This window comes from Chelmon rostratus, chromosome 21 (genome assembly GCF_017976325.1).
Source record: "Chelmon rostratus isolate fCheRos1 chromosome 21, fCheRos1.pri, whole genome shotgun sequence".
In the NCBI taxonomy this organism is placed as follows: Eukaryota; Metazoa; Chordata; class Actinopteri; order Chaetodontiformes; family Chaetodontidae; genus Chelmon; species Chelmon rostratus.
Window position 1 is genome coordinate 11,200,974 of NC_055678.1, and position 22,541 is coordinate 11,223,514.

A 22,541-nucleotide genomic window follows, 5' to 3' on the forward strand; every position below is an offset into this window, starting at 1 on the left:
GGTCTGGGTAAGTATACTCGATTCTGATTGGCTGCAGGGTGTCCGTTAAAAAGTGTTATAGGACACCTATAAAAGAAGTTCCGGTCAAATAGCCTGATTGTTCTAAATTATTGCGCTGGCTCAAATGTTGGTAACCGTGGCAACAGAAACTCATAACATACGTTAACATGGACATCAACTTTGAGAGCTACACTGCCACTACTCTCAATGACATTTTGCGACTGTTTTATGCGTCTGTCCAGTCGACTAAGGAAGGAGGAGATTACAGTGTTGCCAGTTTTAGGAGTTTGAGCGCCGGCATTAATCGACACTTAAGAAACGTCAACATCACTGTGTTCAAGGGCAGTAGGCTAATGCTGTTTTTAAGGCGATACTGAAGCCTTACAGAAAGAGTGGGAAAGACACCAGCTTCCATCATCCTCGTATCCCTGAGTCGGACCTTGAGATAATCAGATGTTCATCTGCGCTGTCTCCCGAGACGCCCCTCCGCCTGGTCAGAAAGGTGTGGTTTGACATCCAGCTGTGTTTGGCTCGGCATGGCAGGAAGGGGAACCGTGAGCTGACCATGACGTCTTTCAGCATCCAGACAGATGAGGATGGCGTTGAATACGTCAGTCTAGCGCATAATCCTGACTTGCTTGATACCCATTTAATGATCAGAGTGAGGCTATTTCTTGCAATAAAAACGATTTAGGAAACTATCTGTGGATTCTTTGAAACAAATTTTCGCATCATCCTCTGGACAAACACAAGCGGTAAGAGGTGCACTTGTCCTCTGAAATGATACTTTGTAATGTAACATAACGTTAAGCAATCATTTCACTTCCCTCCACCGATTAGGCCTAATATAAGAGCTGCGGCCGACTGACCTGCAGGTTCTGTGGCCAGAGCTGGTTACCTTGGCAACGCGTCACAACGAGAGATATTAAATAGTCCGCTCAGCCGCTTCTTGTGAAAAACTTTTAACGGTAAAAAACAACATTAAGGTATTCATAATTGATTTAATATTTATTTTTTTCGTAAGTGACCATGGTATAAGCGGGATAATGCCCTTCGAGGTGTCCGTTATCAGAAATGAATGGACTTCGCGACTTCGTTCACGCCTCCGCGTCGTCCATTAATTTCTGATAATGGACACCTCGTCGGGCATTATCCCTTACATATTCTTTCAGTTTAGAACTCTACAGGCCTCATTATGTGACTAACACCTTGTCATTGGAATGTTCAGTGTAGTTTAAAATGATGCTAATTGTTTATGAAGGCTTAACATAGTTTCTGCTACAGATCACATACAGAACAGGAGCTTGATTTTCACCACATGGATGATTTTAGTTTTTGATCTCATTACTTATTGGCGAGTTTGCTGCGTGGAAAGTTTTGAATGTCAAATAAATAGCTGTTTCATATTTTCACCTTAACTGCAGGCGCCTTATGTAATGTTTGAAAGCTCAATTTGAAAAACAAAACAAAGAAAAAACAACAGATATCCAGGGCCGAGCGAGGTCTCATTTTCAAGCGTTGTTATGAGAGTTAGCAAAATTAAGGAAGATGGAAGATTGCCCTTGTTAGGTTTTTCAACCATCTGTTCACAGCTAAAAGAATTTAATTTAAATTATTTGACGAATAACTTACAGTTCTAGAAGGTCTTGGATTTTTAAACAGTGAAGTATGGGTATGTAGAAATAGGCAGAAGCGTGCAAAATTATGCTGATGAGCCCGATGAGATTAGGTCTCACTATTAACCCTAACCTCAGTGTAAAATGGCAATGCAGCAGTGCACACAGTCACACAAACGCACACAAACACAATACAGTATGTAATACAGGCAGATAACACACCCTGATGACATAGCACACGCTTACCGGCTCAGTCAGCTCCAGTACATTAGCCCTGTATGTGATGGGACTACAGTCACGGGTGTTTCCCACAAGCGTGCAAGGTAGAAACATGGGACCCAGGTCATCGCCGTCCAGCACATCCACCGTCAGAGTGGTGGTGGCTGTGCGGCGCTCACTCGGATAAGGGGCTCGGTCCTAGAAAGACAGAGCAGAGAGTGCTTTTATATTCATTTTGGATGATATTCCACTTTCTTATTTCAATATCTGCATATCTTTATCTTTGTGTCTTGAATAGAAAGTGACCACAACCCAGTCCTGCTGAATATTTTCAGAAAATCTAATCAACAAAGCTGCAGGGATCGCTCCATGCCTTCAAAGGCTGGTGTCTACTTTACTTACCATCTTCATTTACATCATTTATCTTCTTTTTATACCTCATCAAGAGCAAATAAACAGACTTCTAATGAGTTTAGAACTGGTTCAAGTGCTAGACCATTTTTATTGGCCTCAATGGCAAATACGTTAAAAAAGTTTCAAGAAGCTTCATTATATATGTGATGAAGGTGAGTCATGCACAGTTTTTAATCGTTGCTGATCCATTTGGTAACAGATTAATCAACCCAGTGAACAGAATTAACATCTAAAGAAAGTTCCTGACTTTTCTTTATACTTGTGTGAGATACTTTGTTCAGTGATGTTACCATTGTACCTGCAGTGGTGCTCTTCTAAACCATTTGCTTGTCCAAAGATATTTTCATGATCTCACAGGTGTTTGCTGTCTGCCGGTTTGCCTGAGGTGAAAACAACTACTGTATTCCCTAAATCCACATTTTTATTTCCACAGTGTTGAGCCTTCCAGAAAAAGCCTAAAAAAATGGCCCCACTGTTCTCTTCTTCGCTCTAATGCTGCCTTCCAGGTGACTCAGGACTAGAAAACTTCAGCAACATAGTGTGTATTTATCTGTATTTAATATGCTATTTATCTGTAAGTATAAAAGCGCTGCAAAATAAAATGTATAATGGTGTCTGTTACTTCGTGCTTTGTTGGACCGGTTTGTCAGGGTCAGCCATGTTTTTCGTTTGCGTGCATCAGTTGAAAGTTGGAACTTTCAGCAGGGAAACCAACCTCTGAGTTTGACTGGAACGCAGCAGAAATACAGTGACTTAAGTGACAATACTGGATTTAATGGTTTCATTTACTCGGAGGTCGGAAATCAGAGCTGAGAATGACATCATTCCTGAGTTGACCGCGTTCCATTACAGCAAGTCCAAACCAAGATGGACATGGAAATGAGCTCTGCCTCAAATAGCTCAAGTGCAGAAGCTATGCTTGTTTTTCATTGTGTAAAAAATGTTCTCACTGCGTTTTAATCAGTCGTTTCGTAGCAGTCCAGTGTGCGGAGTTGGGTTTTAAGGTCTAGGTTGAGTGAGTAATCTAACTCGGGGGGGAGTTCCAGTTGAAAATTTGAGACTGGAAACTGAGAAATCTTGACTTCCAAGTTCAAATGGAAGACACCATCACTAAACATTTCGCCCCGGGCAAAGATCTCTTCCAGGAGCTCTCATTCCAGTCTGCCAATGTCATGATCTGAATGAATGGTACACCTGGTGGCCTATCACACTCATTCAAAAAGAAAAGACACGTAATCCCCATCATACATCCCACTGGAAATGTTTGTATAGCACCAAAATGTATGTATGTGTGATGTCTCACACACACAGAAAACTGGATGTGCTTACACACTATTTTTTATCCAGAGGAAGAGGAGACCTGAAGCTGAGACAGCTGGGTTTGAGTGAGACGCTCGTGAAATTTCAATGCGACCGGCTGAAAGACACTCAGAGCCGTACTCAGACGCTGAAAGTAAAGCTATTCACAAACTTTTATTTCTGCTTTGGCATGAATGTGCAATCACTCTTTTGTGCACACATCTTTAAATCCAGTGCTACTGTCTTTCTGCTTTTGGTGAAGTATCCGCCATCCAATTACGTACAAAGGTAGCTGCTCAGCAAATTCACAGGAAACACTTAAGGGGCCCATTCATCTGAATGGTCAATATAACTGCTGTGTTTTTCAGTTTTTATTTCAAGATAATTAAGATATACACAAACCATTTGGTTTTTGTTTGTTTTTTTCATTTTGTAAAGCTCTCAGAACAAAATAGCAAAATCAGGGAACCTACAGGAAACTGAAAAACTCTCTGCAACTGAATGATCAATGCAACTGTCACATGTTCATTTCACTTGGGGGAAAAAAATAAAAAATAAAAAAACCCACATAATATCTGCTATTCTAAGTTTGTACATCTAGATTCTCAACTGCTTCACATTGTGTGTGTCTGCGTATCAGGCAGCAGTCGCAGATATCAGCACTCGTTTTTTTTGCAATATAACTCTTTTTGTGTTCCACGAACTTGAAAATTGGCCAAACAAGATAAGAAGCATAAAACCTTAATTAGGCCTTCTTAAACTTTGTGTTTTACTCTTATTTAGTGACACCTGAACTGAGTGCGTCTCTATCACTGCATTTCATATTATGCTCTCCTTATTGTCAATCACCTGACAGTAAATGAAAGAAATGGAGGCTTCTGCCAGGAAATAATCTCTTCAAAACATGCCGCCTCTCACACTTTACTGTAGCACCCATGTTTTTGTGGGGCGCCTTTCATAACCAGGACAGCAGTTAATTTCAAGCAGCGACTGACACCACAAAGAATCTAATTATATACTGCATGCATTGCAAAATAACTGTGGAAATGTAAACTAGATGGTGACAGCAGAGAACAGCTTCCACAGTACGTAAAATAACACCAATATTGTATTTCTATTTCGCAATTATTCAATCTCTGCCCCCACTGCAGGTTTGGAATTATTTCATCTCCACATATGTTGTTTGCCGCTGAAGCTTTCAGAAATAATAACAAACAAATCCCTCAAACAGTTCAGACATATTGTTTGGCTTGATTGAATAGGTCGACATTTTGGGAAACGCTCTTATTCACTGTTCTGCCAGGAATTGGATAAGAAGGTGGATATCGCTCTTGTGTGTTTTACATGTATTAGCTTAGCATAAAGATTGGAATCAGTTAGCATTAGCCAGTGGCCTGCAGGCATCTCATGTTTTTCCAACCCACTTTAGATGAAAACCTTGACAGCTGCATTCTCGTGGAAACAGCGAAGCCTTAAATTATGCAACTATAGTAGCTGAATTGGATAAATTTACTGTTTGTCAGACCACAAATGGGGCCAGAATTAGCAAGCTTGCATGCTATTTTCCAACCGTATGTGCAGTGGGTGTTAGTGGCTGTATTATGTGTAGCTTGGAAATTGGCGATATGGGGCGCAGAATTTGATGAATTTACTGTTTATCAGACTACAAATGAGGCAAGAATTAGCTAGCTAGCATGCTATTTCTTAAGTATGGATTGCAGTCAGTTCAAAAGCCTTAACTTATGGCATGACAGAACAGACCACAACTTCTTACACTTTTCAACAAACCACGTAGGGTATTGTGCTAATGAGTGAGCAGTAAAGGTGACGGTATGCAGACTTACTACAGAACCAGGCTAGCTAGCTGCTCCCCATTGCTTCCAGTCTTTAAGCTAAGCTAAGAGAACTGCTTCCTGGCTGTCGCTTCATATTTATTGCTCAGGCCTGAGAATCGTATTGATCTTCTCATCAAACTCTTGGCAAGAAAGTGAACAAGTATATTTCCCCAAATGTTGATGTATTCTTTCCGTTGCTAATGAAATGTTAATGACATGTATCTATCGCTGTAAAATGTCAGGTATATGATAGAATAAAAATAGCTGGTAGACATGTTTAGATTAGGTAATACAATTTTGTGGGATCACTGCTTCATTTTTTCTCATGGAACAGAAGCCCTGAAAAGGTCAGCCAAGGGTGTTTTCCCCTGGTTTCACAAGGTTACTAAGTCCTTCCTAAGAATTTATATTCAGCAAATTCACAGTCCCTGCAAACACCCTTAATATTGTACTCACATGAATCGTGAATACGTCAAGCTTTCAAGCAGTCAGAAACGCATTAATCTTTCAGCGTACTGTTGACTTTTAATAATGCTTTCAGAGTAAATGGGCCTTGAGGCACATGAATATTTGCCAGAATACTCTGTTGAGAACATTTTTGTAAGCAAGGTTTTCCTGTCACAACAAAAAACCTTAATGGCACAATCAGCAACTTAAACAATTTTCTTTCATGCCTCAGTAAGATCTTTCAAATGTCTCCCACCATTCCCCAATGAGTCTGTTTTGTGTGGTGACTGAAAATAACTATTATAAACCACTTATATAAATATATATAAAGAGAGTGCAGTGGAATAAAAGGAGGAGCGCAATTACATTAACAAAGACATTAGTGATAATTAAGGACCTGCTTATAGTTCTCTTAAGGCTGACTCGACAGAGTAGAAATGGTCCAAGGCTGTGTAACAGCAGTGTTATCATGATAATAAAAAATTCCATAAACATAACAACACTCTAGGCTGCAGACTAAACTCCCACTCAAGCAGGAGAGAGTTTCCAGACATCCTTTATGACAGTTCTCAGATGAAAACCAGAACTTTTATAAAACGTCAACTTTTTATGTCATGGAAAAAGAGACAACATCATATTCAATTTATCATTGATGGCTGCACAAAGAGGCGCAGGCATACAAACATGCAAATCTGAAAAATAAATAGCGCTTACATTAGCCTGAATGATGACCAGGTACCGTGTTATCTCTTCATAGTTGAGTCTTTCTCTGAGGACAACGGCGCCAAACAGTGTCAGGGGGATGTCAAAGGTCCTGTTTGTTGTCTGAAACACACACAGATACATTACAAACAGAAACATTGTGAGTCACTTACAGGGTCAGCAATTCATTTTTCACTTTTTTACTATTCCTCTTTTCCGGCTTCCAAGAATATGATTTTAATTTTACGCTGAGTTATAATGAGTAGACACAACTAAAGACTGATGAATTACTATGAGATTGGAAATATGGGAACAAAAAACAAAAGAGACATAACAAGGAGTCAAGAGTCCTTGTGGTTTTCAGTCTCTGCTGGTTCCTCCAGTCCGTTTCTTTCTGGAGCGTTTGAGGAAGCAACCTCCAGTCTTTCTGTGTCTGCCTGGAGCCTCGAGTCTTTCTCTCTCTGGAGCTCTTTGTTGAGATCTACTCCTGCTCAGCCACGGCGAGCTCGGTGACGAGCATCTGCCTTAAGACTAAATGTTTCTTTTCAGTTGTTGAAGAAGTTCCTCGCTGTCGAGGGGCAGGCCGCCTTTTCTCTGCTCAGCTTGTGGGAGTTCAAGACTTCAGATTTCTGAAGCTCATTCTTCAGCTCCTTGAATTCCAAGAGCGTGGCCTCTTGGTCTGTCCTCTCAGCTGAGACCAGAGCTTTGTAGCGGTGTTTTAGCTCCTGGACACCCATGACTCTGGAAAGGACCCTGATTTCATCCTAATAGATGTTATGTAGGTCGCTGAGTCTGAATTTCCCCATTAACTTGTGCCAGGTAAGACTCTGTGTTTGCTGTTTGTCTGTGAAGACCTGTAGAGACAGGTGTTATATGTCAAATGAATAACCTACCGGGTCTTTCGGGTTGTACTGGATGGTGTACTCTATCTGTCCATTGGGACCATCGTCAATGTCTGCTGCCCCATTGTTCCCCCAGAAACCAGAGAAGATGGTGGTTCCTACTGGCGTCAGCTGAAAACACAACAGAGGTAGAGAATTTCGAAATCTTTGTCTACAAGCTCACAAAGACTTCAACACTTTCATACACATCAAACAGCAATATCCTGTATTGTTGTGTCTTGTCTTCCTGACAGCGTCATGCAAACATCTACTGTCTATATGTGGCAGAGATGTCGGGGGGGCATTAAAAACCCCTCTCACGCGTCTGGATGTAAGGGATCTCGATACCCCACTGTCTCTACAAAACAAACAGAAAATGTTTTGCAGTTTCATGTGTATTGTGCTCAAACGGGCTTGAGAAGGCTCTGGAAATGACAACACAGGGAGTGTGGTTTGTCAAATGCTCTGTCTTTGGCTGGCTCTGTCTCTCTGTTGCTCCTGTGAATGTTTGTTACACCTCGTTGGCCCGTCCAATAGAAATCATTCGATAAAGGCGGGACATTGTGTAATAGAAACTCATGTCTGTTATGTTGAGTGCTTGTCCATCCCAGGAAAAAAGAAAGCGTGGATATCTTTATTTTGGTTTGGTTTCTGAGATTACCACCTTCTTCCTGTTGCTGCAAGGTGTTGATGGGATGACTGTGGCATGTCAGATACATTTGGCTGTTAGTTCTTTTGTTTTTGCACATTTTGTTGCCTGTAATCAAAGTACAACACCAACCCTGAATGTCTGAATTACATGGAAGGCGCGACAGATGTATCTAGTAGCACATGCTTGTTTTCTATCTGCTGCTGCCGACACAGGCTTTAACAGCAGGAGAGCGCGCTTCCACAGCATTCTGCGGTACATCCGGGAACAACTCTGGCAGTTGAGACAGCGTGATGACTGGGACAATGTCTCCCTGGAACGGCAGAGGGAGTGCAGTAGAGGAGCAGACACATCAGCAGTAAGAAGGCAGAGAGGATGGCGTGCATTAGTGTGATGGAGGGTCCGGGCCCGTGGTAACTGGGCGCCTCTACAAACAGCAACCGTTGCAAACACAAGCTCCCTCCCCAAGCAGCAGAGCTTCAGTCAGTTGTGAGGTATTTCAGAATACTATTGAAAATTCCCCTTTTCTTGAAGCAGAGTTTAGTGATCCTGTGATCACTGGGATCCACTGGAGACGGGAGGAAAAGCAGGTGGAGGTGTGTGCATCCTCTGTATGTAAATAAGAAACGGTACAAGAACTACACACTTGGAGAGTCACACTGTTGGGAGGATACTGAGCTTCTGTTCCCGTCATTTAGACCCTTCTATCTCCCTGGGGAGTCTGGACAGTTATTTATTACTGTCGTCTCTATTCATTCGAGAAGGAATGCTCGGGCTGCTGCAGATGTAATGTATGATACTGTGGTTTGGTTGGAAAACGCTGCTCCCGATTCCCTGAAATTCATATTGTGGGATTTCAATGGCTGTTCTATAAAAGAATATTATCCGTCCCACAAGAGGTGAGAGGAGGTGGCATCTAAAACCACCAAGAAGCTACCTGATCCCTCTCTATAAACAGCAGCTTAAAACCGGCAAACCTCATCTCAGGACCATCCAGACATGGAATGTGGAATGATGAATCAGCAGATTGTCTGTGAACATGTTTGGACTGTTCATCATGGAGCATCTTCAAAGATACCAGTGAGAACTTGGATGAGCTCAAAACTGTGGTGCACTTCAGTGTGGACAATGTTATACCGATGGCAAAGTGTCTTTAGGTGTAAACATAACTATAAGCAGAAGATAGAAGGGAAGATGAGGGAGAAGAACCTGAGGCAGGAATGATGGGGAGTGTAAGAAAGCACTTGCAGGTAATTACGGGGATTATTTGACCTTTGTTAATAAATTCAATACATTTTATGGCAGGTTTGAAACATCAGCTGTCAATACTGAGTGGGATTTGTTAGGCTACAACTTAGCCCTGGCCAGGAAGTTATCATAACAGCAAAGGAACTTTGTTGAACTTTTAAAAGGATTAACATAAGAAAGGTGGCTGGTCCTGGTAGATCAACTGGTAGGGTACTGAAGGAGTGTAGAAAGAGCTTAGTTTTGTTCCAGATCACACTTGATACACACTCCAGAGCCTGGAAATCACTACTTATAGTGCCTGTCCCAAAATCATCAAAACCACAGATCTTAAATGACGACTGTCCTGTAGTCCTGACATCTATTGTGATGAAGAGTCTGGACAGAAAAGTGTTTGATTGTGTTGTAAGTGAGTTGCAAAACAAATCTGACCTTCTGCATTCTGCATATATGAGGGGGAGGAGCACAGATGCTTTTTTGCATGTATTGCATAGAATTTACTGTCACTGACTTAAAATGACTCATCAAACAAAACGCTAAGCCCGTGCTGCGTTTAAAGACCATTCATCTGCATTCATCACTTAAGGTGTGCATATTTTAATGGAAAGGTTGTTACAGTTAGAGGTGAACTGCAGCATTATCAGTCCTTTTTGACTGATAGATCGCAGTGTGTCAGAGTAAATGCTGCAGTGTCCTACACCTAAACACCACGGCCCCACAAGGGATGTTATCTCTCTGGTTCTATTTACTCTTTATACAAACCGATGTAGGGCTCACTCATCTGATGCTTTCAACGTTAAATTTGCTGATGACACAGCAATTGGTGGTTTGATCAGTAAGTATGAAAAAAGTGATGGATGTGTGGACCAGTTTGCTACTGTCATGGAATTTAAACACAGGAAAGAATAAGACAGATTAGCTTCAACGGTTTCGAGTGGACAGATATTACTGTCGCTTTTATTGTTTATTTGTGCAGAGGATCCTAACTCTCTGCTTTATTGCTTGGTATTTCTCACCAGCTGCATTTCCATCCAAATATATCTCAAACTTTAACAGCATTTTGAGAAAATCTGCAAAATACAACGCGAATGAATGTTTGTTTCCATCCATCAGTGTTATGCTATCACTAGTAGTTGGTTCGTTGAGATAAGCAGTGGGTGGCACCAATTCTCCAGTCGGAAAACCACTTTAAAATTGCAGAAGAGGGCGCAACAAGATGAAGAACCAGTCAAACCTCAAACATTGAAAAAATGTAGAAAACATGGCGGAAATATGACATTTCAGTTAGTTTCATCTGTTCATGTAAGAAAGGTTGTTTTAATGTCCCATTAAGCGCATTAACATTTTCAAAAAAAGGAAAAACCAAACATGACTTTAGCCCAAAAGCACTCTCTGCAAAATGAAAGCACCCCCACCAGCAGCCAGCTTTACAGTAGCCAAAGCATGGAGAGTATGCTGAGGAGCAACAACTGCTAAGGAGTAATTTTTAGTGCAGGGAGAGTTCAAAGTTCAAAGAAATTCATGTTAAAGAAGGACTTTATGTTCAATTTAGCTATAGTAGCTAACCACTGACGGCTAGCATATCTGAAATTATGGAAGCTGTTTGTTCTTTATTTTGACAAAATCAGTAAAAAAAACAAACTTAAGAACAAGCATGATGATTAGACAGTAGTTATGTATAATGTACCAACTGTAGATGAGATGTAGTCAGTGGCCAAGAATGCACAAATAAACAGCAAATAAATTCCATATTGGTGTTTGGTTTTCATTTGTGCTTTAAATTTCACTTTAAACAAGATAATTCATTCAATAGCAGAAAACAAAAGAATCTAGATATTGAGGGAGATACCTAGTTACGATTTTTCTGAGAGAAATTCTGAACCTGAAAGCTGAACACTCGCCGCAGCACATGAAAGGAAGAACTTTGCCAGCCACAAATTACCGTGCTGTATTTTCCGTGATTATGTGTCAAAACAGAAGTCTAATCTCCACGCGGCACAAGAAACATTTGAGATTAAGTTTTATTTAGCTGCTGCACCGATGATTTGTTTCATCATCTCCCTCAACAGGGTTATCTCTGCCTCCCACTGATCCAACAATGGTCTTCAGAACAACTCGTGCTGTCAGTTTGCCTCTTTTGGATACGGCCCTACTGAAACAACTCCAGACTCAGACACCAGGGCCAGCTCATGAAATCAGACACAAGGATCACCTTGTCCCCAGAAAGTTTCACAGAGAACTCATAAATTCATAAAAAAATTCATAATTCATAAACTGTGTTCTTATAAATAACCATACCGCCTCTCCTATGTGTCAGCCTCAATTTCTTGCACTCAGTAATTGTTAGTAATAGACAAGTAAAAGCAGCTTTAATGAAGATAAAGCTGGATAAACTCCTGAGTCAAATCTAATACATTAGGTGGCTGGAGTTCTGGGGGCAACCGGAGTGAATTAGACAATAGCTGTCTGCCTAATGAGCAGACTTGCATTAAAATTAAATAATTAATACCCACATCAGAATAAATGTATTCACTTTTTTTAAATTATTACCGCCACATTTACCTTGGTCTGGCACAGGGATCATATTTTAGAGTTCTTTACGATGCATCTCCTAAATTGTATGGTGGTCGTTGGAGTGAACGGACGGAATTTTTTTAGTAGGAGTAATGAGAAACTGGAGCGCTGTAAAAGGTGGTGGGGTGGAGGAGGAGGAGGAGAGACAACCAGAAATATATAGAGTGTGGCAGAGGAAAGGTGGAGAGGTTGAGAAAAGGTGACATAATGAAGAGCTGGGAGTGGTGAGGGGGCATGGACGTGGGGGGGGGAGGGGGGGAGGGAGAGCTGCAAAAGCAGAGAAGAGAGAGGCCAAGAGAGGAAGAGAGGCTGAGAAGACAGATTGAGTTGGACAGGCTGTGGAAGACTGTATAATGAGATATTCTAGTGGGTGCGCCTTGGTCTGTGCTGGCAGCAGGCTACATGTATCCTTGTCCAGTTTAAGTTTGAACCTCCTCTAGTTAAATTCTGCTCCCCAACACTCCGGAGGACACACTAACTGTGGGATTGGCATCTTAAAGACTATTCTAGAAGCCTCCGAAAAACAGATTCAGATCCTCTTCTTGGCTGCCCAAAAAACTCTTCTTCCCTGCTTACAGTACTGCCCCTCAACTTTAGTCTGACAGCAAAGCGCCACATACGATACTATTTGGTGGAGGTTTATTTAAAATGCATCGCAGTATGCACCTATGCCAGGCTACTTTTTCTGAGCGCAGGTCTGTGTGGATGCAGCTTCCGTTATTAGCCCCATACATGACCCCCATAGCAGCATGGGAAAAAAATGGTGCAGCACAGCTGATCTGTTGTACTCATGCTGGACTGGACTGTAGCTGCCCCCTCTGGTCTCAGACCCATGAGTCCTGTACCTGCCACCGTTAAAGACAGTGGCGCTGCAGGATAAGTGCAATAAATGGCTCTTGATTTAGGTGAAAGACTGTAAAGAATTTCCACCACACTGAGCTTTATGGAATTTTTTTTTTTTTACTTCACTACATGCCTGCGAGAGACAGAGGTTGTGTGTGTTCATATATGTGTTTCTCTGCATGTGTGTGTGTGTGTGTGTGTGTGTTTTACCTCACTGACAGCGACGTAGTATCTTGGCTGTTGGAAATGCGGTGCGTTGTCATTGCGGTCTCGAACAACGATGCGAACTTCGTGTAAAATCACAGTGCCGACCAGCTCATTGGTGCACTGAACCTGAACCACAATGGACTGAATGTAGGAGGGGGGCTGGAGAGGGAAAAAACAGAGGGGGAAGATGTGTGGTTAAAAGCTACAATCGTACAGTACCAATAAATAATTAATCAGAAAATAAAACAATATAAATCAAACTATTGCACAGACGGCTGCCTGCATCTTGTACTATAGTTTTTGTGCCAGATCAGACTTTAAAGAATATCTGTTGGATTACTTTACAAAGCAAAGCAGCAGGCGGCTGGTTGTTTTCCAGTGGAGATGGAGCTAAAACTCTCTGAGTTTCTCACAATAGCTGGAAAAAGTTAGAGAGCCGTGAAAATGTGCGTCTGCTGTATTTATCCCCTGGTCAATTGAAAAAGCCAAACAAACAAGGAGGTATTATCTCCATCTGCTGAAACAGCGTTATATTAAATGTGCTATTAACTTCAGCAACAGTAGTAATACCTGTGTGATCGTGTGACACACCAGATTCATTAAGATTTCAGTTTCAGTTATTTGATATTGAGGAGCCAGGCTAAGAAGAGCAAAATAGAGGGTGCAGGGTAAGACACAGTTCAGCTGCCTTACGTCTCTGTCCAGAACCCGTCCGGTGCTGTTGAGGTAAAGAGCCTGTTTGGAAGGGTCAAGGATCACCCAGTGGTCGTAGTTATCCCTTAGAGACAGAGAGATGGTACGATCCGGACCCTCAGCCACGCCGTTTATCTGCATGTTCTCCACCAATAACGTTCCTGAGAACACAATAACAACACCTGTATTAGCCCAACAGCTGGAGAGAGTGAGACATAAAGTCCACAGTTCCTGGAAAATAGAATAGAATTCAAATAATTTCTGCAGAGAAATGGTCATATATCAAACATTATTAGTGAAAGAAAAGGAAGCAGAGACAGTTCAAAGAGAACCGTCTGCTTTTCTTCCTGTTCTCCATTCATTATTTATACTGGGAAATTGTATTAAGGTTGTAACCAAGGTCAAGGTCAATTAGAAGAAGAAGCACACAAACATAAAGAGAGAGAGAGTACAAGTGAAACCCTGTAAGATTAAATTAAATATGGCAGATCAAATATGGAAGCTACTCTGTCTTCTGTATACAGTACCTGGAATACTTAAAACCAGCTGGACCACAAAACAAGATCAACATTTCAGAGAAAGAGAGCGAAAGCCGGTCTGCCGGGACGCAGCAAATGTTCTTATGACTTCAACACTTTCATCTGCATAATTTTTCCACAAAAATAACCCCACTCAAAATCAATAAAAGTAAACATTTTAATAAGACGGTCGGCACAGATGGGATGAAACTTGATTCATTTAACGCAGGCAAATGTGGGCGGAGGAGCGATTTGGGAACAGGAGGAATATTGAAAGGAGAGATACAAACAGGGAGACGAGACGTGATTCAAATGGAAACTGTCAGCTGGATATTTTCAGGCGATGCATATTTTCTGTCAGTCGACACAAAGCCAGGAAGCAGTTGTAGGAGAGGAGGACGAGGGGTCGGAGAAGCCTAGTCTCACAAGATGAAGAAAAATCAGATGGAGAGTCATCTAGATGTCCTGACTTTATTAGTGATTGACAGAGGCAAGAAAAACAGAGCGCTGATGCCAAACTTCACAGCGTTTTCAACTTCTTTGTGTTAATATCTCAATATTCAAACTCCCACACAGACCTAAGATGTGATTAAATAAACGACTGGATCTCACAGAGATTTCAAGCGCAACTTCGGCCAGAGTTTTAAGTATTTTGATTCGCACTTGGCGAAGTTCACGTGTTAATTTGTGTGTTTGGCGAGTTTAATAAGCCAATGCGTGGTTGCCAGGATGAAAATACACTACCATCATCTGTCAAGGGTCATTTTAATATGTGAGGAGGAAGAAGAAGAAAAACATGGAGAAGCAGAACGTGAAACCGCTTGACTCAGTATGGTTTTAAGTCACGAGAGACCCAGATCAGGCCCGACATGCTGTGTGTGTGAAACAGCTGCACATTGATAAACGCTGCAGGTTTTTCAGCCTAAACATCCGTGTGTGTGTGTGTGTGTGTGTTGTCATGGGTACAACATTAGAGTGTAAGCGGACAAAGAGCAAAGTTCATGAAGAATTTCATTTGGCATCTGCCCTTTAACAGAAGCTAGCAGTTCACCTCGACACCTCTGGACTGTCACAAATGACCATCCAAACCTGGGTGTGTGTGAGTGTGTGTGGGTGTGTGCGTGTGCGTGTGTGTGTGTGTGAGAGAGAGAGAGAGAGAGAGACAAAGGAAGAGCAACAGAAAATGAGAGATAAAGACGAATTGTAAAAAGTTGAGGAGGCCAACAGTGTGTTTGCTGTATGTGCGCATGCTAGAAAACTTAATACTTTCTCTCCATGTGTGCACACGCACGCACGCACCACACACCCCGAATGATCTCGTATCTGATCTGCCATACATAAAATTGGGTCATGGCCTTCTGTGCTACCATGGAAACCATGTCAAATGCCTTGCTGTGATTTCCTGATGTTAAATAAACAGAGAAATGTAATGAAATTGGTGTCTTTATGTAAGAAATGGAAGAAAAAATAGAATCCATTAGCAGAGTTTCATTCCATGCCATCTTCCGGCTACCTCGCTTCTAGTTTTTTGCCACTGTCTTGCCAAATGAGTAAAAAGAAAAAAACACGAGTACAGGCAGAGAAGATAGAGACGGATAGTGCCTACACCTTGTGCGACTGTTTCTAATTTAATCCCATACACCGTCTAATATAAATGGGCGCTTTTCACAGTGACCTCACTTCATAGGAGGTGTGACTGAACACTGCACTCGGCAGCACCTGATTAAATTGACCCGTGTGTTAAAGCACACAGCCAGAAGTGCGTGAAGCCGCGAGTGTGTGCAGCAACACAGACAGCGGAAAGAAAAAGGAACTGTCCAAGAAAAAGAAGCACAAAGAGCAATTAGAGGGCAAGAGAGAGGAGGAGGCTCGCAGAGGAGAGTGAGCTGAGACAGATTGGGTTGAATGAGAGGCTGATAGAAGTAAAGAGAATATCAGGAGAAAACGAGCATTGTGCGGCGCATTAATAGAAATTTTTACAGGACATTAGTTTAAGTGAATGAGGCGACACTGCTCGGGTGTCAGCCAGGTGTGAAGCTCGGACTGGAAAGTAATCATTACATCTACCTGCAAGTTCAGCTCCTGGTGGGGGTGATGAGCGAGGGCGACTAGCAGAACCACAGAAGCCTACACAGAGTCAATCTGACCTGAAATCCATTCATTAGCTGACGTTTGGTCATGGACTCATCTTACTGTGCTAGTTTAGATTAAAATACGTATAAACACAAAATCAGAGCATATGTTGGATGTGACCTTTACGTTATGAGGAGGAGCGATTTTTTAGCTGAACTGAACGATTTGCCTGCTATTGAGACGGCAGATATAAACAACTTCCTGCTCATTCAAACGCCGTTCTACTCTGGAAGCCAAATGAAAGCATTCAAAAGTATGGAGGCATACAGCTTTTTCATTAGCGGTTCAGTCCATGACCTTGGTACCGGGGTGCTCCGGGATGACTGCCTGTGCATGATCCGTGCCACAAACACTCAGCGTTTGCTGAATGTTGATGTTTCTGTTACGGTTGTTTGCTTGGTTAACCTCTCGCAAAGGTCCCTTGAAATGCCACCAAAGACGTTCATCGTCGCGAGACAAGTTATTTACGTTTACCTGTCTTATGTGAAACTGTTATATAACAAATGTTAGGCGTGTTGCTCATAGCTATTACTTTAACTATATTACGGTTAACAAGCAGTTTTTTCTGCGTTTTTCAGTCAATTTCTTGCATTTTTCACCATTACGAACAACAACTTTTGGTACTCCATGAAAGCTCCTTGTGGTTTCTCAAAGCTCTTTGCTTTGCTTTTACTTTGCTTTACTATATTTGGGTTCATTCTAATCACTTACTGTTTGCAGTGAAAAAAGCTCCAAATCACACTGTGGCATAGTTAAGTGACAGGCTGGTGAACACAGCGAAGCACTAGGGAGCTAATGAGACAGATATTTTTTTTGAGGAGTTGGCGGAGACCAAAATGAGCTAAAAAAGAGAGTAAATATTCACCAGGCGTGAAACACAACTTTGTTTCTGCGGCTCCAGAGTGGTCAAAAATCTGTAATTGGACACATTTTTCTAACAGACATCTGAGAAAAACTGCCTTTACAGCACCCATGTTGTTCATGTCAGCAGCTCTCGAGAGGGACGGAGAAGAAAGATCAGAAAATGAGGCACAGAGAGGAGACTCGGTGTGGCCTTAAACAGGGACAAGTCTCACAACACACTAGCATTGCAGATTTAGTCTTTTCATTTTATCTGGTCTGACAGAAGGTTAATTAATGTTTTGTGTTCGCACAACATGCTGTAGCCGTTCACTGATACCCCATCTAGTGTGGGTCAAGGGTTTCCATTGGCTAAGCAACACTGAGGCTCGTCTTCAATCAAATGACAGGGATACCCAGCCAGGCACATCCACCAAACTAAATTACCAACATGGGCAGCATATGTTGAGGATGAATGCACGTCTTTTAGAAAACCCAAGGGCAGATGTGTTCTCCGTGTCATCTGACAGCTAGAGGGAAGGAAAATAAAGGAAGAAGAAGAAGAAGAAGAAGAGGAGGAATTTTCTCTTTATTCATGCACATGTTCACTAGAATATGATAATGACACTAACGTATTTGTTTTTGTATTTCAACAATGACCTTAACTGTAATGTAAACTTGAGATTGTAAAACAACTGAGGTTATTAAAACTTAAAAAATTAAACAGAATGCAATCATTTGCAAACGAACTGTGTTTACCGACAACATGTAGTAACATCCTTTATCCAATCATGTGTTCACAAAGTGGTGAACCTTGCTCCATCCTTGCTTGTGAACGACTGAGCCTTTCCAAGATGCTCCTTTCATACCCAATCATGATACTATCACCTGTTACCAATCCACCTGTTTACCTGTGGAATGATCCAAACAGGTGTTTTTGGAGCGTTCCACAACTTTCTCAGTCTTTTCCTGCTCCTGTCCCGACTTGTTTGAAACATGTTACTGCCTCAAATTCAGAATAAACATGTATTCACAAAATATATGTGAGAAAGGATTAGCAAATGATCACATTATGTCTTATTTATGTTTTACACAGAAACAGGATCCCAACATTTTTAGAATCATATATGTTGCTGCTGTAAATAACACCTAGAACACTTTTATATGCATGTATGGAATAATAATATTTTGTTTGGCTTCGGGACCCCTCCAGTATTACCGGTGGTCAAGCTAGATTAGCAAAGCTGAGTACATTTGCAGCAGTACTCTAACAACGTTGGAGCAGTCAGTGAAGATGATTGTATACTATTACACCCAATTTTGTATGCTGTATTATCTGTTAAATGATACATTTAATGCATCGGGGGAATGTTATTGTGCACTTCATGTTATTATGAAGACCCCTGCTAAAGTGTCTTTGCTATATATAGGTGTGTGTCTGCCCACTCTCACACCTGTCCACTCATTCTCATCACCCTCTTACTTGATCTTATTAAATCACATCCCTAATTTCAATATTAAATTCTTTTATGAGAAAGAATTCCCTAACTTGTGTCTTGTTTCTCTCCTCCTCTTCCTCCCCTCTCGTTCCCTCCCTCCACCTCTTTTCGTTCCTCGAGTCTCTCTCCCTTTTTGCCAACATCAACCCAAGATAATCACCCTAAAGCGAGATTTTCTATTAAATCTGTAACACCATTTCACAGCCACAGAGCAATATATGGCATTATGCATACAAACCATTCCAATACTAAATTATTCTTCAACAGCCCTGTTAGCAAGATTACTGCACAAACACACTCTTTTACATTTAGTATGTACACAATGAACACATCAGCACAAAAAACAGACAAACCACACAATGCACACATTGTTGTTGCACAATAAGATGCACACAAACATTTGCACACACATGTATATGCACACATATAACCATGTGAGCAGAGATTGTAGCTGCCAGAGATTTTAACATCATCCCGTTGCAAAATGCTCAATTTACAAGCAAATCTATTTCTGCATGAACACAAATAACAAGTCAGATTTTTTTCCCCTCAAAATTGTACATGTTTTCAAAATCCAATTTATGCCCCCCTCACTTTTTCTGTTTGATTTACTCACATAAATCTCTCTAAACAACAATTCTTGCTGTGTAGCTGTAAAAAGCCAGAAAGAGGAGGGGATAAAACATTGATATGCTCATCTGAGTGAACTTGCATTTTGTGTGCTAACAGCATTAAGCTTAGCAGCAGAGCTGAGTGATTTTCTGATTTTGTATGCCCTGGGTGCTGCCTCTCAGGCTATGGCCAAACCTCTAGTAAGCAGGGATTGTACCTACAGCCTTAGAGAATGACCTGCAGACACAAACTCTCAGGGCTGAAAAACACTGAAAACTCCTTTAATTTAATTTTTATTTTTTATACTTAATATACAGCTAAAAATAGGCCAAAATTGAAAATTACTCATCTTCAATAAAAGGACAGTGCTACTTTTATTGAAGATGCAGATACAGTATTTGCCCATCATAGTAGTGTATTAATAGTACAGTTAATCACACAGCATTTCTACTGTTTATTAGACTATCCTTAATTTGGAAAATGTGATATGGCAAATTTCATAATAATGTTACTTTACATATAAATTGATATAAATGTAAAATGCCAGAAACAGCATTCACCACTTTTGTACTTTGATCTTTTGGGTCTCAAGTCAAATTTGGGCCCTTGTGTCAAACGACCTTTAAACATTTTAACCTGCTTCACAGTGAAGGAGAGTTGCGATATGGCCTATTATATAATTAATGTTTCTTTTATATGAGCCATCTAATTTGAGCAAACACACACTGAAGAATAACATGGGTGGCAAGTGGAAAATGCAAAACCAAGTCTAATACGTAATTACCAGTCCAACTCTTATGTGCGTATCCAGTAAACACTCCTCTGAGCGAAGCATATAGGAGAACACAGTAAATATAGACGTGCCAGCTGTGCAGATGGAAGGCGCGGCTATCCTCATTGTGTTGTTGCTAATCTCTTTTTGTCAATTAGGATTACAGTGATCAGCAATCACAATTTAAAACTTCGTTAAAAAGCAGACATGGCAAACATGATGACAGGTTTCCGTTTCTGAGCTGCAATCTCGAGGCTGGAGATAAGAGGGTGATTTAACCACACAGAGCAACCTGTCTGTGTACATTTCACCTTCCCCCGCAAGATTTAGTGGCCTTCATTGAGGCCAACATAAGCCTTAATTTACTTGTGACCAAAGTAAGGATTAAACTCATCAATTAAAATGTGATCCCTCCACGAATAACCTCCTCTGAACTTCCTATACACACAAGAGCCTGCACTATAACGAACTCCGGAGGAGACGCTGGGATTGTGTGTGTGTTTATATTCCTCTGTGCAGTCTAAATGGCAGAGCCATCAAACCAGGAACCACTAATTAGCTAAGACGATCTTAAAACATTTGAGCTAACTCTGGAAACAAAAATACACTGAAGATATTTCCTTTGGTGTTCAGATAAAAGGTGTCTGAAAACTCTGGCAGCCTCATTTTTGTTTAGTCAAGTGGTTCAAAGTAGCAGAAGAGAAGAGAAGAGAAGAGAAAAGAAAAGAAAAGAAATGAAAAGAAAAGAAGAGAAGAGAAAAAAGAAAGGAGGAGAAGGGTTATTTTTCTCAAATATTCAAATTATGAGTTTATGTTGAACTGATGTTCAGCATCCCATAATGTCATTTGCAGCATGGGATGAATTCGCAGGATTTATTTGCAAATCAACCACTTTGACACAAAACATCAGTGTTTGGGAAACCGAAACAATTAAATGTGCATTGAGTGACTGTGGAGGAAGATGGCTGACTGTTGTGTCTCGTTCCCAGGTCCTCGATTACCGAGCCACCCACAGCACAGGTACTCGAGGACCTGGGAATGAGGCCCGACAATGAGCCATCGTTCTACAAAGTTGTTTACTTACTTCACTACTTCACCTTTACTGATTTAACTAACAGCCTGTTGAATATGATGCTACAGACAGCAGCCGTTAGCACAGCCTATCGCTCAAAGGCAGGGAAAACAGAGACACAGCTAGCCGGGCTCTGTCCAAAAGTGCAAACTTTGCCTACCAGCATCTCTAAAGCTCATTAATTATCATATTATATCTTGTTTGTTTAACCTAAACAAAATTTATGTGTAAAAAAGAGAATTTTCTGCTTTTTGTGACTATTTGGGACTATTTCTTGGTTGGGTGCAGTGACTTCCTGTGAGAAAAACAATCTTGACTTAAGGTATGGATTAAACAAACTGGCTAGTTCTTCCCCCCCTGTTTCCAGTCTTTATGCTAAGATAAGCTAACTGCTGGCTGTAGCGTCACATTTATATATGAATGGTGCTGATGCTCTTATCTAACTCTTCCTTTAATGATGTGTCATCAGGCGGTGGAGGAGGTGGTGGTGGCTCAGCAAGTTGACTGCGGAGCAGCAGAGCCGTGTTTGTGGTGATAGAACCGGGTATTTTAAGCCAAAATCCAAAAGCCAAAAATAGTTTTTGCGAAGACACGCCTATCTTTTTGTTGTTTATGCTCATACATCGTGTTTTAGCTCAAACTGAGTGACCTGATGTCTCAGCTTCTGGGACAGAGATCAGACTCCAACTATGACACAGTTGGTGCCGGCCTAATGAATATTAATGAGTGCAGGTTCCATGAGATGCCAATTAGCATCTGCTGAAAAAGTCAAGATCCTCTCACAGTATTTGCTTAGCATACGGTGAAAGGTGACTATCTTAAAAATGTCTAACTGAAGTGTTCAAATGTCACATCAGGGGTTAAAGGGCTCTATTTAAATCCACTTTCCAGCCCCTTGAGTGAAGAAGAAACACAGATGAATACTTTACCGTTGGGGCTTTCTTCGTCAATGGCAACAATGGTAGCAGGAGGACCCGACCGAGAAAGTTTACATTCTGGGAAGGCGACAAAGAAAAAGGGAAAATTTAGAGTTAACATTTGCAATTTCAAGAGTTTCACTGCTTTAAATCCATTTTAGAAAAACTGAATTCAAAGAAGCTCATGGATGATTTCACTTGATGATGATGTTAGCAATTAGCCCAAACATTTTCTCTGGGAAGGCCCAAACTGGAACTGAATGGTGGGCCACAGGCCAAAAGCAAGCACTTATTGTTAAGTTTGTATGGTATTGTCAAGATAGAAAATGCTACCAAGACCCCAGGTTCCCTGAACTGACTGACTTCCTGCGCAAAGTGTCACTCTGCCCATTGTCAGATTACAAAATATCATGAATAATTAGGGATCCTGCATATTTAAAGAGCATTTTACCTCACAAAAAATAAGATTTATATTATAGTTTGAAAGTGAATTTTTATATTTTTCCACAAGAAACATCTGGTGGGCAAAAACAAATCTTACAGAGGGCCAGCGT

At 41.1% G+C, this 22,541-nt stretch overlaps 1 protein-coding gene across 1 annotated transcript in view; it reads right to left on the minus strand.

Annotated features, from left to right (window-relative positions):
• Positions 1-22,541, minus strand: part of LOC121624435 (protocadherin-15-like) — a 181,265-nt gene that overhangs the window by 118,455 nt on the left and 40,269 nt on the right. The window contains exons 4-9 of the mRNA XM_041962063.1: positions 22,000-22,065; positions 13,625-13,785; positions 12,935-13,090; positions 7,426-7,545; positions 6,545-6,655; positions 1,857-2,033 (exon numbers count right to left, since the gene is read on the minus strand). Of these exons, the coding sequence (XP_041817997.1) occupies positions 1,857-2,033; positions 6,545-6,655; positions 7,426-7,545; positions 12,935-13,090; positions 13,625-13,785; positions 22,000-22,065 (791 nt within the window). The remainder of the gene's footprint in view (positions 1-1,856; positions 2,034-6,544; positions 6,656-7,425; positions 7,546-12,934; positions 13,091-13,624; positions 13,786-21,999; positions 22,066-22,541) is intronic.